The 16,301-nt window shown below is 45.4% G+C and overlaps 1 protein-coding gene across 2 annotated transcripts in view; it reads left to right on the forward strand.

Moving 5' to 3' along the window:
- The window catches only part of ITGB5 (integrin subunit beta 5), a 111,018-nt gene that overhangs the window by 61,190 nt on the left and 33,527 nt on the right, over positions 1–16,301 (forward strand). For both annotated transcript variants that reach the window (XM_090045973.1, XM_090045974.1), the window contains exon 10: positions 1,248–1,674. In XM_090045973.1, the coding sequence (XP_089902099.1) occupies positions 1,248–1,674 (427 nt within the window). The remainder of the gene's footprint in view (positions 1–1,247; positions 1,675–16,301) is intronic.

Raw genomic sequence — 16,301 nt, forward strand, 5'->3', positions numbered from 1 at the left:
GCCTGGGAACTTTAGTTGTATGCCAGGAGCTCAGTGTGTGGTGCTGCGCAAACAGAATAAAAGGACTGTCCTTGCCCCAGTGGACTTGGATCCTCTGTCTCCCCCTTACACTGCTCCAGCTCCAGCTTCTTCCTACATCCTTTTTGTGGTTTGCAAAGATGAAACTTATTTCTGGACTGCTTCTGCTTATACTGTATCCCGTGAGATCTCCAAGTCCCTCACCAAGCTAGAATGGCATTGATCTTTAAGGAGTCAAGAACCCAGCATAGTTTCGCACATTCACGATACGGTCTGGGTTCCAGATGTCCCTACTAAACTGTTTGGAATTGAAACTTGAAATGGCTTTAGACACCTATGAACAAATTAGTTTTCCACCCCCAGTGAACAAAACCCGGCATGCTGGCAAAGCAGCTATATACAAAATAGCAGTTGTGTCCTAATCAGCTTGGAACCGCTTATATCAGAGAAAATAGGTTAGGGCAGGGTGGCACCTTGGAGACAAATTGGTTTAGAGGCATGCTTTCATAGGCAACAACTTGCGTTGTCGATGATAAAATATAGATGTGTTCAATAGTTTGCTGTGGCGCATGATGATGCGGTGAAAGAAACGCATTCAGCTCTTGCTTTAACTTGTGTGCTGCCGTCAAAATTGTGAATGAGGTTTCAACTGCAGAGCCAGATTGTGCCTTCTGTTATACATGCATAACTCCAGTGAAGGCAGCGAGGCTTATCACCTGAGGAAATGTCGGACCCTTTCTTCCCGGGGGTGACAAACAAGGCAGAATGACCCAATTTGGCTTTAATTTATGTTTACAGAGCTGGTAATTAGTAAAACAAAGCCTATCTACTTGTGGCTGAGCAGTTGGCTACAGGACCGCTGTCATGCAGTAAACCTAGGGTTGTGCAAAGCCAATTTTTACCCTTCTCTGTCCTTGAAACAGACTCTTGTGTGCTCGGAAACCATCCTGAATCGTAAAGACTCTTACTGATTGTTTGTGACAGCTTCTCTCGGTGCTAAACATAGCTAGGGGGCCTTCAAAAGCATATAGTCAAATAGACCAGATGAGCAGAGGTAGGAAGAGAGGAGAGTGACCCTGTCTAGGGTTGCACAGCAGGTCTATGGCAGAGGTAGGAGTACAACTTAAGCTCTTTCCACCTCTGGCAGATCTCTGTCCTCTAAACCATGGCATAAAATTGACTGGTTATGCTCCCTTCATTCATTCTTATGTCGTAACCTCCCTCTTTAGGTTTCCTTTGATGTGTCTGTCAAAGCTCAAAGCTGCCCAGCGGAGAACATCTCGCATACATTCACCATCAAACCAGCTGGGTTTCGGGACACGCTGGAGGTGCTGATCACCTACAACTGCCTTTGTGGATGTACCAAACAGAACGAACAGAACAGCAGCGAGTGCAGTGGGAACGGGACCTACACCTGTGGATTGTGCGAATGTGACCCAGGCTATCTAGGAGCCAAGTGTGAATGCGAAGAGCGAGAGAGTGGGACTATGTATAACATGTGCCGGGAGGCTGAAGGCAAAACCTTGTGCAACGGCAGAGGGGAATGCAGCTGCAACCAGTGTGTCTGCTATGAAAGCGAGTTTGGCAAGATCTACGGGCCGTTCTGTGAATGTGACAACTTCTCCTGTGCCAGATACAAGGGTGTTCTGTGTTCAGGTGAGTCTGGTCTTCTCCCCCTTTCTGCTCTCCCTTGCCCTTGCTCAAAGGTCAAGTTTTTCTCTCTTCTGAAATCCTCCCAGATTTCTTGGCTGTGATACAATTTTAGACTGTTACGGCATGCTTCAGAGACCAGCAGTTACAAATTGCCATATGTTCTTGCTGAGATTTGTCCTCTTCGTTTCTAGATTTGAGGAAAATGAGATCTAGGAAGAAAACTGTCTGACTGATAATGAGCAAGGTGTGTGTTGTCCATTAGAACTGGGCTTCCAGTGACTCTGGAAAAGAAATATTACAAAAACCAGTGCTTACCAAAATACTTCTTCACCCAAGCTCAGTGCAGATCAGAAATTTTGAAAGGTCTAATCTGTGAGAGTTATGCACTCTTAGGGGTACTAATGCAAACTTCTTCTTCATTTGAAACCCCATCCATGAGAGAGATTTTCTCTAGCACAGACTTCATAACCTTTGAGAAGCTTTACGGTGACTTCTTGATTTTAATTTGTGTTTGGTGTATTGTACAGGTAGGTATATCATACAGCATTGAAACACTTTTAATTGCACATGAATTATTTGAAGTAGCCCATTAATAAGATACAGATAAGTGACCTTCATGGTAGTTTTATCTGTCATGGAGAGAATGTGTGCTGAAGATGTAGTTATGCAGTGATTCAATATATATTATCATTTCTATCCAATTCACTGGCAGAAAGGTTGCTAATAGGCCCTTATTTTAAGGCAGGGTAGCTAATTTTTGAAAAAAAGACTAGATTTGCTAAAATATTTTTAATTCCTCATTTTGAGGTCACGTAGGTAATGTGTTTGCAGTCAGTTGCTCTCTAATCTTGACACAGCGTGTTGAAAAGAAGTTGTTTTTTTTCTGTTTTGATGATGGCTGTTGACTTGGATGCAGCTTTACAATGATCCTCCTGTTTGCAGATAGAGCAGAATAAAATGTTTTTATGTGATCTCTTCCAATGTTGGGATGACTTGTAAAAATTTTCGTACATTTTCCTGTTGCTATGTCATACTTTGAACAGACAGGGTTGACTTGAATTGACTGCCTGTTGATCCAGTATCTTTAGTTGAGTTTCACCCTGTTAGTGGAAGCCATTTTCTTTGTTTCATTTTCACAGTCTCGCTTCCCAGGAATTGTTTTAACAGCATTTTCATAATATTTGCAAAGTGGCCAGGAAAAACGACAGGCTTTGTTATAGGAAGATGGAACAGGGCAGTGTTGCTTCCTGCTTCAGGATATTGCTCGGGTCATGAATCAGCTCCCACCTAGACCATCCAGGATCAGAAGGGAAATGGAAATAAAATGCATTCGGCCAAGATGCTGCAGGTTGGGAAAGGTTGCTATGAAAGAAAAAATATAGTTGGAGATATCAGCTGTTGGGAATCTCCATAGTTTTAGACAATTTCCTCTGACCCATCAGAGCATCCCTGTGAAGTGACACAGAAGAAGGTGTTGAAATCTGCTGCTGGTCGGGTAATTGGTGCCATGACACAGAGGCTCAGCTCTGATGAATGCCTCGGTATAACACTTCAGCTGAATTTCCACACCAGCTGAACAGTGTGAGGCCTCTTAATCCAAAGAAGAATGCATTGCTTACCTTCTGTTTGTGCTGCCCAAGCACTTTCCTGTGCTGAGCTTCCTGGGGCAGGCATCACTGAATAGCTGGATTTGGCTTTGCAGTAGTCTTAAGGTCATTCAATATATGCAGAGTCTTTTTCTCAAAACTTTAAATGTGAACAAAAGCTGCCTTGCTTTTCTGGGTGACGTGGCCTGGAATGTGATGTTTTCTGACCTTTGAGGGCAAGGAATGTGAGTGTGTGTGAGTACACGATATTGCAGATGCTACAAATTTGAATTATGTTGTCCTCTTTTGAGGATCTTGCTGGCTCATCCGATCCATTAGCAAATGTCCTTTTTTGAGGATCTTGCTGGGGTCATCTGATCCATTAGAAAATGGATCAGCTGCCCCCCCTCCAAGTGCAGGGGGGCTGTACTCGATGATCTGTAAAGTCCCTACCAGCCCCTAACAACTATGAAACTATCTGAGGATTCAAGTGGAGTCAACCCCACCTTTGCCAATGACTTGAAGACAAGTTCCAGTGAGAAAATGGGGGTTTGCTTCTGAGCAAAAATTGGTGTTTTCCTCCCTTACCTGGGTATACGAGAGAAGAACCTCTACTCGGGTCACTATACACTATAGTCATCTATTCTGAAGTAAAGCAATCCATTGTTTTAGTGAACGTGGTAGGTCTAAATTGCCCCTGGGTTATTTTCTTTGTGGGGTTTTACTTGTTTTCTCCTCATGTAAAGATTGAGACTTAAGAAGTAAGTGCTTCCTTGTTTGTTCTGCCTCTATATCTTGTGCATTCACCTGTAAAGCTCAATGAAGCTTATGCCAAGCCTTCCCTTATCCACGTCAGGCTTTGAATTGAATCTCACACTGTGAAATGCCTGCATGAATTACTCTGGCTGTATAAGGCCTGATCCTGTACAGTGCAGCATCTGGTCCGCCCGATAGGTCTCACCAGCAGAAGCAGGAATCCCTGAGAAAAGGGATGGAGTCGGAGAACCAAGGGCTATCTAGTCTACCGCCCTGCACAGATGCCAGATGCACTGTTTCCAAACCATCCCAGACTGTGCTTAGCCTTTTCTTGAAACCCTTCAGTGAATCCCACAACTACCATAGGCAACTTGTTCCGTGGTCCTGCTGCTTTTATTGTTAGGATTTTTTTGTTCCTGAGATTTGATTTCAATTTGTTTTGCTGCGGTTTAAACCCATGGCCTCATGTCCTGCCCTTTGTGGTAAGGAACAGCAATTTTCCTCCGTCTTTATGGCAGCCTCTCAAATATTTGACAACTGCTATTGTGCCTCCCTCCCCTTCATTTCCTTTTCTGTAGACTAAACATACCTAGTTCCTCCAGTCTTTTCTTTGTATCCAACTCATCTGCCATGCTCTCAGTCTTTCAAATAGGAGGAGGTCAGGGTCTGACTCACCCCCCTACCAGTACACCTCAACATCTCTTGGGGTGATTTTGGGACCCTCTCACCAGCCAGTGTCCTGTTGTACATTTTGTGCACACATGAGAAAAGATGCTTCCTTCTCCTGCCTCTCTTGCCCAACCTTCTGTGTCTGAGATGCTCTGTTCCCATTAAATCGCATGCACGCAAGCTCAGCTCTTGCAAACTGAATCACGCCTGTTGAGGTTCAGCTGGTGTCCGTGAAATGCAGAAGTGAAAATGTCTGTGTGGATGCACTTTGCAGCCTTCTGACCTCTCCTTTGGGAATTTTTGGGTAGGGCCCTTCACAGAGAGAGGCTCATTAGTCCTCTCTGGGAATTATTCTTATCTTTAGAAAGATGTTAAAAAGAAAAAAAAAAAACCCTACAAGATGCTCTGTACCACTGAGGACTAGTGATTATGACATTTGGAATAGCTTCTTTCACCTAAAAGGATCCAGCAGCTGTGGAGTAAGAGACTGTATTAGATATAGAAATGTATCTCCTTCTCTACAGCAGCTGTTGAAAAGGACCAAACAGAACAATTTGTGACTGTAGTCGGGCCCATTGATCTTTCCAGGTGGGCCAACGACGACGGTCTCAGAAGTTTCCAAGCTTAAGAGATTTTTTGGGCAGCGACTTGTGTCCTGCGGGGTGTGTAAACAGGGTTGCACGGTGCTACAAAAACTGATGGAGTGTTTGCAAGCAGAGCAAAAGTATCTATGTACGCCGGGAGGAAAACCACATTTCTCAGTAATTGGCAGAACAATTTCAGTAAAAAAAAGTCAGTTTGATTCTGTGTAGATGGTGAAAGCGTAGGTAGGGAGGACACGATCATCCAAACTGAGAAGCTGGTTAGGACACTTGTGCTAATGTTCTTTCACCCTTCGGAAAGTCACAAAGGACTTTTGATCATGAGCTCATGTATACCGTTGCCCATTAACACTGTCCTGCCAGGAATTGTTCTGGGACTTGTTGCAGTACAAATCCAGAAAGCGCGTCTCCTTCTGACTTCCTAGCATAGGGCTGTAAGGACATGACTTCCATGCATTGTTTGCTTCCAGGCTTTGCCAGTGCTAATCCAGTTCCTTTCCAGTGGATACGGCTTCCTTGGCCTTTCACAACTGCAGATCCAAGACTCCTTTGCAAAACCGAGCAAATCATGAGTTTGCTGTACCGTTTTTCTAAAGTTTCTCTTTAAAAGTGTCAGTTCCTTGAGCAATTTTCTTGAATTGGATTGTGCAAGTTGCTTTTGAGTTACTTCATCTGGTGTCCTACTTATTTCCGTGGCAGGAGACAGTACTGTTGGCAGACCAAGAAAATGCAAGGCAAGCTGCCTTACGTTACGACTTCCAACTATGTCTGGTGCCTCCATGTAGACTCTGTCCTGCATGTTTCTCACAGTCACTTCTTGGGACCGTTGTTTTGTTTTCTTCCCATGTTGGTGCCTTCCTCGGTTAATGATCAAATTGTTGCAATGGCTTCACACTTGACTTGGTTCAGGTTGCCACCATTAGTTTTTTGATCTGTTGGCAGTTTTTATTAGATTCAAGGGCACCTTCTTGTAGAAAAAATCTACTGTAAAGTAAGAGGAAAAAAAAATAAAGTGAAGGGAAAGAAGATGTCCTTTCAGTCACTGGGGTTTTAAGCCTTCCTCATCTTGGGACCCCTATGATTTAGTCCTCATGGGAAACCAGTCATGGTCCTTGGCACCCAGGTGTATTCTAGGATGTACGATGGGAATCCAGGTGATGGGATATGGTCTCTGGCATTGCAGGAGGAACAGTAGCCAGATGGCTTAGGATTGTGGATTTTTGATGGTTTTAAAAAACAGGCTTTAAACAACCTTTTTATTATATTTGTAATATGGGTAATGCTTAAGGTCCTAAAGATGCAGACATGGCATAGAGGGATAGCACATGGTGCTTAAAGAAGAGACTCAGGAAAGGCTGAACGGGGAAATGGGCAGAACAGGGTGAAGTGACCTGACCAAGGTCATACAGCAGTTTAGTGAGTCCCTGCCCAGCGTCCTATCCTGGATAACCTGTCCCCAAATTCAGTATCCTGCCAGGCAGATGTAGAAGGTGAAATGTCTGTGATCATCTTCTCTACAGATGGATCTGGCCCCAGACGTGGACGGGCACCTCTTGAACTGTGGGGAAGTTGCATCACTGGAATCATTGGAAGTCCAACATTTAATATAGATTTTGTGGTTGGGGCCATCTCTGCTGCTTATTATTACTTTGTTAGGGAGACAATCAACAGTGAATAAAACAGCAAAGACTGTAATGGGCTCTATTGGTAGGATATGACCTTTTAGCCTCTCATCGTGAAATTCTTGGCAGCTGCGCTGCTGGTCCTGCAGTATTTTGGGTAGTGAGAGAGCTCTTTCTTTCCCGTGTTCATCTGTAAACAGAGGAACGCATTCTCTTCTCTGTTCCCAGAAAATACACTGCTCTGGTTTGTATGCATGGATACCCTCTTTCCAGACACCCAAATGTCATAATGGATTAAACAGAGGTTAGTCCTAATCTAAAAGGAATCGAACACAGCAGAGCGCTTAGCGCATCTTGCTGCGATGCAAAATGAAGACAAGCCTTGTTCTGGATATGCATCAGAAGCCACCCTGCACTGATCCCAGTCATTTTGCCTGAAGTAACTGAATACGATTATTGGCAATCTCCTTCCTTTGTATGCTGTTGGCTACAGAAACTGGTATGTCTTCATTTTCCTGGCCCGCCGGACTCGGGTAGGTCTGTTGGCTATACCTTCTGTTGTATGGAGTTGGATTGGGAGTTGTTAAATTCATCGTGGTCATGAATATGTGCTGTGCAGCCACTAACCTGACACACACATATCTACCCAAACGAGATGGTGCATACTCTGGATCCCTGCACAGCGGCTGGGAAGATAGTTCACATACGCTTCAGTGTCAGCGGTGATGGGATTTGCAGTTTGCTATTTATGAACCTATGGCATTTGTTCCACTGTTTCTTAGTAGCCTCCAGAACTGTTCCTTCAAACCACTGGCAAATGCTTCTTGGAAAGGAAGCAGGGATTATTGTGTATGGCTGCCCCTGCCCAAAAAACCCCAAGAGATAAATATTTTCACTGAATGTCTGCCTGGGGTGCTATTTTTAAATGCATCAGTCATTTATGGGAATAATGAATGAGCAATGCCTTGGCTAAACAGGAAGCTGCCATTCCCCAAATTCATTGATGTTTTTCTTGTCCTCTTCTCTGGAAAGACTACCATGTCGCCCTGCCTCATTCAAACTGTTGTCTGCCACTGGTAGGGGAAGCAGAAGTTTTCTAAGTAGAGTATGTGCTGGAGTCCATAGTTGGGTCTTTCTGATTTGAAACATGTTGATGGCTCCAAGAAAGGAAAAAGGAATACTTTTATTTATCTATATATTGTTTAAAGACTTGCATGGAGTGATGGCAATCTGTTCTTTGCAGCATCTAGTCTAGTTTGCTATCCACATACAATTAATGTACAACTCGGGCATGTTTTCCTTATGTCACAATTTTCCTGTGTACCTTGTGTGCACATGTATTAACTACCCAGTGTCTATATCCTGATGTAGACTGGAATCTCTTTAGATGCAGGACTTGGTTATGTTTGTAGAGGATTGAGATACCTTAGCACTAAGGCAGTACCAATAAAGCATGGTAATGTTGGAGCAAATTCTGAACTCCATATGTGGGCAGCCAGAAGGCCTGCTGGAGCCTGTGGAATTGCACCTTTATTGCCTTTTTATCCATTTTTTAAAGACTTAGCAAGCATGCTTTTTTTTTTTTCTAAAGCTGTCTGCTTAGTGAAGCCATGCAATTCCCTTGTGAATGTCTTTGGGTGGAATACATACAAAAAAACTAGAACTCTTGGTTCCAAAATGATACCGTTTATTAGACCAACTGGAAAATGGCAAGAGAATTGTCCTTTTCTGAAAGCTTTCAGGATCAAAGTCCCTTCATCAGGCTCTGGGAAAAGTGTAGATGGTACAAGATGGTAAAAAGTCCCCATAGGTAGGAAATAAACTAAGGGATCAAGGGGACTTTGATGCATCTCTTTTTGTCTCAGACCAACACGGCTACCAGGTACACCCCTGAAACTGGGGTGGAATATGCATTTTGTAGTTAAGGCGATTAACAACTATGCAGGGACAGAGAGTGGAAGTTGAGTATCTGAGGAGAAACCCTTGTTGCCTTGAAGTCAGCAGCCCCTGGGGAAAATTGGGATGGGAAGTAAAGCAATCTGGACAGTGTTTGCAAATGCTTCAGTGTGCAAAATCCCACCTGAAAATGAGTTGCCCAGCCATTAATCTTCACCCATGTCTCATTGATCATCCATTAGTAACTTCACATGTTGCAAGCTAGCTCTTGGGTGCAGTGCAGCATGGTCACCTGTGCAAAACCTTGAACCCGAGAGAAGTTGTGTGCAAGCAAAGCCTTTGCAGTCTTAGCGGTCACCTTGGGGCTTTTTCCCTTTAATTTTAGTTTTTTGTTTTTGTTTCTTCCTTTTTTAATAAGGGAAAATGAGAAGACATGTTATGCATGCACACGCAGGAATAGAAACCAGGCAGCCTGAACATTTTACGATAAACCCCAAATTAGAAATCGGAATCCCACTTCTGCAAACCAGTTTCTGCTGCCTTATTCCCTAGTGCCGTGGCAATATTTAGTAACCCTGTCCTGTGCGTGGATTCAGCCAGGAGAGGCACATTTATGCTGGCACTGCACTTTCTGGGGTTTTGTAGCAGGGCAGAAACCTCAAGGTAACAAACATGCAGGAACTATCCTTGGGTGGTAAGTGGTAGATGAAACTAGCCCACGTGCTGGTCTTGCCCATCTTCTTCAGGAGTGGAGACTGGATCTGAAAGATGCCCAGCTCTGCTGTTCCTGATCGCTGCCTCCACTAACTGAGACAGGCCTGCCATTCATCTGCATGCCTTTTCCCTGGGCAGAACCAACCTTCAGATGCTGAAGGTAGACACCAGGCTGTAATGTTAAGCACTTATATTGAAAAGGAGTCATTTAAATAAGAGGTGCCTTGTTCATGACACCTCCTGATTTTTTAGTCTTTCTGAAAACAAAGCTGCTTGTATTGATGAGCCAACTATTAGGCACCAAACTCCAGCATTTCAGACTCTTTCATATAGATTTCTGGGTTTTTTTTAATCCTAATCACTGTAAGAACTCAGTCTACAAATTCGCTGCAGAGGATTTCTTTGCGCCGGCTGACTTGAGCGGTTGGAAGCTGTCCAGAGAGTGAGTCAGTATAAAGCAAATATAGCACAGATCTGAATGGCACGTTGTGGTTTGCGGGAGACAGACCCATTCATGCAGGGAACGGAGCCTAAACCACATCTGCAGTGTTTTTGTCACATCAACTTTTTTTGAGCTCACATAAAAGAACAGAAGATAAATACAGTGCATTGAATGAAGCACTTGGAAATAATTGGGAAAGACATAGGCCATGAAAGACAGTGGGTGCAGAAGTCAAAAATAGCCTGTTTGATTTGGATAAAATGCTGTGGAAAGTATCGCTAAATGTTTGTCCACAATGAATCACGCGGCGCTGCATGGGAGGAGAAGTGCCTGTCTTTGCTGCTGCAGAGTTACTTCCATGCAGTGTACTTTCACAGGGCATCATTTGGCAGCAATTACAAGGGTAGGAGGGAGCATCAACGTTATAAAATCTTAGGAGGGGGTTTTTGGTGTGTAGAGCTGAGAGTCGCAACCCAGAATGACAGAAGACTATTGTATAATCCCTTGGCACCAGCTGTTTGTTCAGAAATCGGAATCCAGATCATGAGCAGCAGGTCTGAAGCTTCTGATGTGGCTTGCACTGTTTTCTTGTGGCCGTCAGAGCCTCTTGGGGGACAAAAAGGGCAGCTGGGACAAGCTGAACTGGGACAGTCCCTTTGTGTCAGGCTACTGTTGAATTTTTAGCAAGGACTGTAGCGCTGCATGCATCTCCTGCCTGCCCCAAGTTGTAGAGCCTCATGGGGTAGTGGGAAATGAGGGTTGCAAATTGGAGGGTCCAGACTCTGTTCACCTCTGCCTTGGTGCAATAATCCGCTGGAAGATGTGTTCCTTACTGATTCTTCTGCCTCCTCCATTGCCTGTACCAGGTGGCTAATTATTAAAACATTGCTCAAAGGCTGTAAAATGGGAACTGCCTTGAGGGTTCAAACTAATAATCCATAGAGCTCAGTATCCTAATTCTAGTAGTGGCCGGTCCCCTGTGCTACAAGAAAACCTGCTGTAGCAATTCTGGAATGGTTTCAGGGACAGTTGCTTCCTAAACCCTCAGAGTGAGTTTGGCTTATGGGGTGGGCAAAATGCGGCCCGGGGGCCAGATATGGCCTGCCGGGCCAGATATGGCCTGCCAGGCCATTCTGTCTGGCCCGTGGAGCTCCTAAAAAATGTAGAAAATTAATATTTATCTGCTCCTGGCTGTCTGTCATGCGGCCCTCAATGGCTTGCCAAAACTCAGTAAGCAGCCCTCTGCCCAAAATAATTGCCCGCCCCTGGCTTATACCCTTCAGGACATAGGAGTTTATATTCCTTTCAAAACCCTCAGGCTTTTTCAGGATTGTCTGATTTGTACTCTAGCTCTAAATATTCTTGCTTTTCTTTTATAAATTGAAGCCTCAGTAATGCAGCATAGTAATGATAGTGCTGCTCTCGAGCACGCTGCGCTACTCCAGACTGCCTCCTATGCTGGAAGCAGGGGAGCCACGTCCAGGTTGAATAACTGGCATTTCCATTCGGCTGCGCTAATTAGCCTGCCCCAACCAGCACTGGGAAGTGGCTATGCTGCTTCCAATGTAAGTGGCGGCTGGTCTGGAGCAATGAGAGTATCATGGGCAGTGGTGATGGGTTTGAATAGATACAGTAGTCGGGCATGAAGATGACAGCTTCTTTCTGCATAGGGAATCATGGAGTCAGTGTTTGGAAACAGACAGCTCTACCTCATCCTCACGTACTTTTATGAGAAAGTAAAAATCCCTGTAAGCTTTGGAGAGGGAGTATTTCTTAGGACAGAGGTTAATTCACTCCATGTGGGACACTAAACACAAGCACTGTAATTACTTCTCGTCCCCTTTCTCAATATTGCATTTATTTTTGTTGGATGCATAGTTAAGCATGAAGGCAAACCCTTCACCAAAACACTTCTGGTTTCTCCTGGATATACGTGAAGGTTGTGTGGTCTGGTGGTTAAGTGGCTTGTTAATGGGTAAAGGGTGCAGAGTTCAAATTCTGTTAAAGCAAGGATGCTCATCCTGTGGTCCATGGCAGTAGCAAGGGAGCTGGTTTTCTCTTTGGTGAACCAGGAGAAATTAAATACTTTCCTGTTGTTTTTCTATGTGAGCAATGGCTGTGTTGGCCAGAGGAGCATTGCATGACGGGGACATGGCAATGAGATGATGTCTCTGTGAAGATGCGACTCCGCTCTAGGGAAGAAAAACAAGAATCCTTCTATTCAACCAACTATTTTCCTAAAGTTTAATGGAAACCTTTTTACATCTCTACCTTGCCAGTCTATGTGAAACTTTTGCTGCTGAAAACTCCCCCCAAAATAACAAAATCCACAAAAATCACAACAGGAAACCCCCCAGCAAAACCAATTAAAGCATTTTCCCCGTTGCTGACTTGTGCTCTGCTCCGGCAGGCTTCAGCTTCACTCCAGCCGGGGGCATGGGTATGGCCCCAGCTGTGCTCAGTAGAAGTGGCACTGGCACACGTGGCGAAGGAAGGAGGTGAGGGGGCAGGTGGCAGGGGGCAAGGTGTGCAGGGGCACGTGGCTTGACCTTCCCCCACTCAGTGCCTGCCTCTCTGCTCCTACTTACCTCTATGTAGCAGTGGGGAAGGGACAAATGTAAGACAACCCTCCAATAATTTGATTCTTTATGTGTAAAAGAATAATATCTATAATTTTTCCATGTATAGAATCTCATTATCCGGAGCTTACATTAAATTTAGGGTTGTCTTGGATTTGGGTAAAGACAGTAGATTAGGGGAGGAGAGAAATAACTCCAATATGCCTTTGGTCCTCTCCTGAACTTGCATGGATAATTTCCAACATAGGAATGCCGAATTAAGAAACAAGGGACACGGTGCTGTGTCCGTGTGTCAAGTTAAGTGATTGACACAGCATCTCTGTACACCTTTGTGTGTGTGATCAGCATTTTATCCCTCAGCCTTGTTTTGGCTCCAAAGAGGATACGTGTCCACCCTGCAAACATTTCAGAAGAGTAGGCCAGTTAGGGGCCTACTACTGTCATCTTGCACCCCCTCTTCTATTATGCTAGGCATGTCCCATTTACTGGTGTGAAATGGATTAATGCTTGCTAGTGTAACGAGAATTTGTTTGAATCTCGGGTGTTAACTTCACTTACAGCAAGGTTGTACTTGCTATCTAACGCAGGTTTCATGATAAATTCTGTGAGTCGAGGCTGATCTGGCTGCAGAATAACAAATCAGGAAATGTCATCATTTGTATTGTAGTCATTTTTAGTCCATGGTGGATATTGATCTTCAGATAGTATTGCCACTCTGTCTTCTTCAAGAGGGCCGCATGGTTTGTAATTAGAGCAGGGGCGGGCAATTATTTTGACTGGAGGACCACTTAACGAGTTTTCGTGAGTTGTCATGGGCTGCACAGGAGCCTTGCCCCTTGACCAGTTCCCCACCCCCAATCACCGTCTTGCCGTCTTGTGGCTGAAAGTCCTGCCCCTAAGCCCTGACCTTTGCCACTGGAAGTCCCTTCCTTTGCCCCTGGATGTACCCCTTGCGGGGGGGGATGGTTACCATCTTGGAATTGGAAGAAAAACAAATCGTATACAAAAAGGCAAACATCTACTATAAAGCATTTTAATTTTATTTCAAAAACTACTTTTGTCCTGATTTTATGTGTCTTTGCATAATGTATATAGAGATGATTGCATAATAGCTCCAAAATAGTCTTTCTCTCATATATTGCGTGTGGGGGAGTGCGTGAGGTGTGGCTGGGGTGGGTGTGTGTGTGTAGGGTGGGGGGTTGTGACGGGTGTGGCTGTGCAGGGTGTATTTCAGGGTGTGTGTATGTGTGGGGGGGTTGTGGAAGGAGGGTGTGGGGTGTGAGGGAGAGTTGCAGGGGGGGGTGATAACACTTCTCCACACATTTCCGCCCCCAGCACAGAGCCCCCACCACCAGCAGCAGGGAGCAGCAAGCCTTCGGGATGCTTGTGGTCCATACAGGCGCGGCTGTCTGGCATTGCACGGCTCCAGGAGTTGCACATCGCGGCAAGGAGTGGAGCCTGGGCAACCCTGCTCCCTGCTTTCAGGAGGAGTCCAGGGTGTGGGGAAGGCCACAGGCTCCGTTGTGCAGGGTGTCTCCCAGTGGCAGGCAAATGTGGGGAGCTGCACGTGCACTGTGGAGAGCCCCATGCAATAGAGGCAGGCCGGCCTGGCTGCACTCCTTGCTGCCATGTGCAGCTCCTAGGGCTAGCTGGAGCTGTGTGCCACCGGATGGCAGCACCTACGCGGGCCATGAGCATGCCAAGGGTTCACTGCTGCTGCCAGCAGCAGGGGCTGTGCACCATGGGGGGAGTGGTGTGTGAGGGGGTCTGCACACCCCTCCACCCCGCCTTACATCCCACACGTGCTCACACCCACACCCTGCACACCCAAGCTCCACACTCCTGCTGCCCCTAAGCTCCCCCAAGCCCCAGCCCCATGCTCCTGCCCAGCTGTAGTTTTCCCCCCCCCCCCACCTGCCACCACCGCTTCCTTACCTGCTGCCTACAGCAAGTGCTGCAGCAGGGACAGAAGGAAGAGCCGCTGGAGGCTGGGGAAGCTGAGCAGGTCCTGCTGCGGCTGCAGCAGCAGCCCTGCCCAGCGCTGTGTGTGCTGCCTGGGTGGGGGCCCTCCTGTGTGCGAGGGTAGGAGCAAGGCACATGGGCTGGGTGGGGTATGATTAATTGGTGGGCACAGTAATTAACCCAGGGGCCATATTTTGCTTACCTCTGAACTAGCGGGGTACAGTCTTTCCATCACTGTTATGCAGCTATCCCAGGGTCGGGGTGGGAACAGGGGACTGGCAGTTGTCTGTCGGCACAGAGAAGCAGTGTACCAGTTAGTGAAGCCAACGTCCGGTTGAAGCTGCAAAGGAAATGTTCAGGATGGAAGATGGGGGAGAGTGAGATTTGGAAAATATTTCTTAGCTCATGGAAAGTAACACAGAATTTGTAATAACTCTTCATGTCCTGGGACTCGATCTGTGCGTCTCGCTCCAGCGGCACAGCGGCCGGGAGCAGTTATGTAGTTATGCACACGAGTTCTGTATGGGGTTGGAAGAGCATCTCTTACTGGCTCATGCTTAACTCATAAGGGCGTGAATAGCATTAAGCTTAAGATGACTTAAATAAGAGAGCATTGAGCTTTCAAGTGGAAATATCATTGAAAAACCCTGGGTTTTGCTCTATGTACAGTCTTAAGGATGCAAGGAAATGGCACGGATACAGCTGGATTCTAGATAAGTGTTCCCCCTGTATGTAGGGACACAAAGGGCCTTGCTACCTACACTTGTTGCTGCTTTGTTAGGTCCGGCCAGGTTTTACAATAGAAAATAGGGAGGCTACTGAGCTACCAAACTGTTTTCGAGGATACTGTATCCTGCAGAACCCATCTCTTCTCTCTCCGTGAACACGTCGTCTTCATTGTTTGTTCTGGTTTGAGGCCACTGACCGAGTCTGATTTCCTGTCTTCTGGTCAGAATTTCACCCCAATTTCTGGTGTTTCTGAGCAGAAGAACAGAAGTGGAGCAGAGTTTAGCATGATAGCATTATAGTACTGCATTATAGCAGTCAATCTGCTGGAGAACCAATCCAGCCCAAAGACAGCAAGAGCATCTCCCCAAGAGCTGTGCTGAAAGTGAACTGGGAATGGCCCCCCTTGCAGTTTTCCCCAGCAGAAAAATGACCCCATAGCTTCAAGCAAAGGTTTTTAGGTGGGTTAGTTCCCTAGTTTGGTAACATTACCGTGTAAACCTGTTTCCTCTTGCCATGCAGTGATCACTGCCTTTTAATTGAATGGCGTAATGAAAAGCATTCTGTCCAACGGCAAGAACAACAGAGGGATATTTCTACTGAGACAAAATAGCTCCTCCAATTCTTCTTCACATGGCTGCTTTTTCTCACGTGCAGGATCAAGTATTATATCCTGGTCGTATGCATCCATGTATATTTACCATAAGTAATTTATGTTTGCTGTGTCATGGCCTGTTGCTTATTTTTACTTAAATATGAAGAAGTGGTGGTCAATCTTTGACTGCTCAGAGGTTTGTGACGTATGCAAAATGTGGAGACCTACGCTTATGGGACAGTTTTTTATTATGGAAACTTTAAGAATAAAAACTGACTTTTAAATAATAAAGTGAAGCCTTGGCAGCCTATCTGCAACACATTTACGCTGCAGTCTAATTTATTACTTGAATAGTTCTCCCTTTCAAGAACTCATTTTTACCATTTGGGAAATCCCTCCAAGACTTTTTTCTTATTCCAGCATATTCTAGAGTGTTTCATACATGGATTATTCTCTAATACCTTTCAGGCCCATAGGGCTG

This window comes from Crocodylus siamensis, chromosome 4 (assembly GCF_052110815.1).
Source record: "Crocodylus siamensis isolate JL-2025a chromosome 4, ASM5211081v1, whole genome shotgun sequence".
Taxonomy (NCBI): domain Eukaryota; kingdom Metazoa; phylum Chordata; order Crocodylia; family Crocodylidae; genus Crocodylus; species Crocodylus siamensis.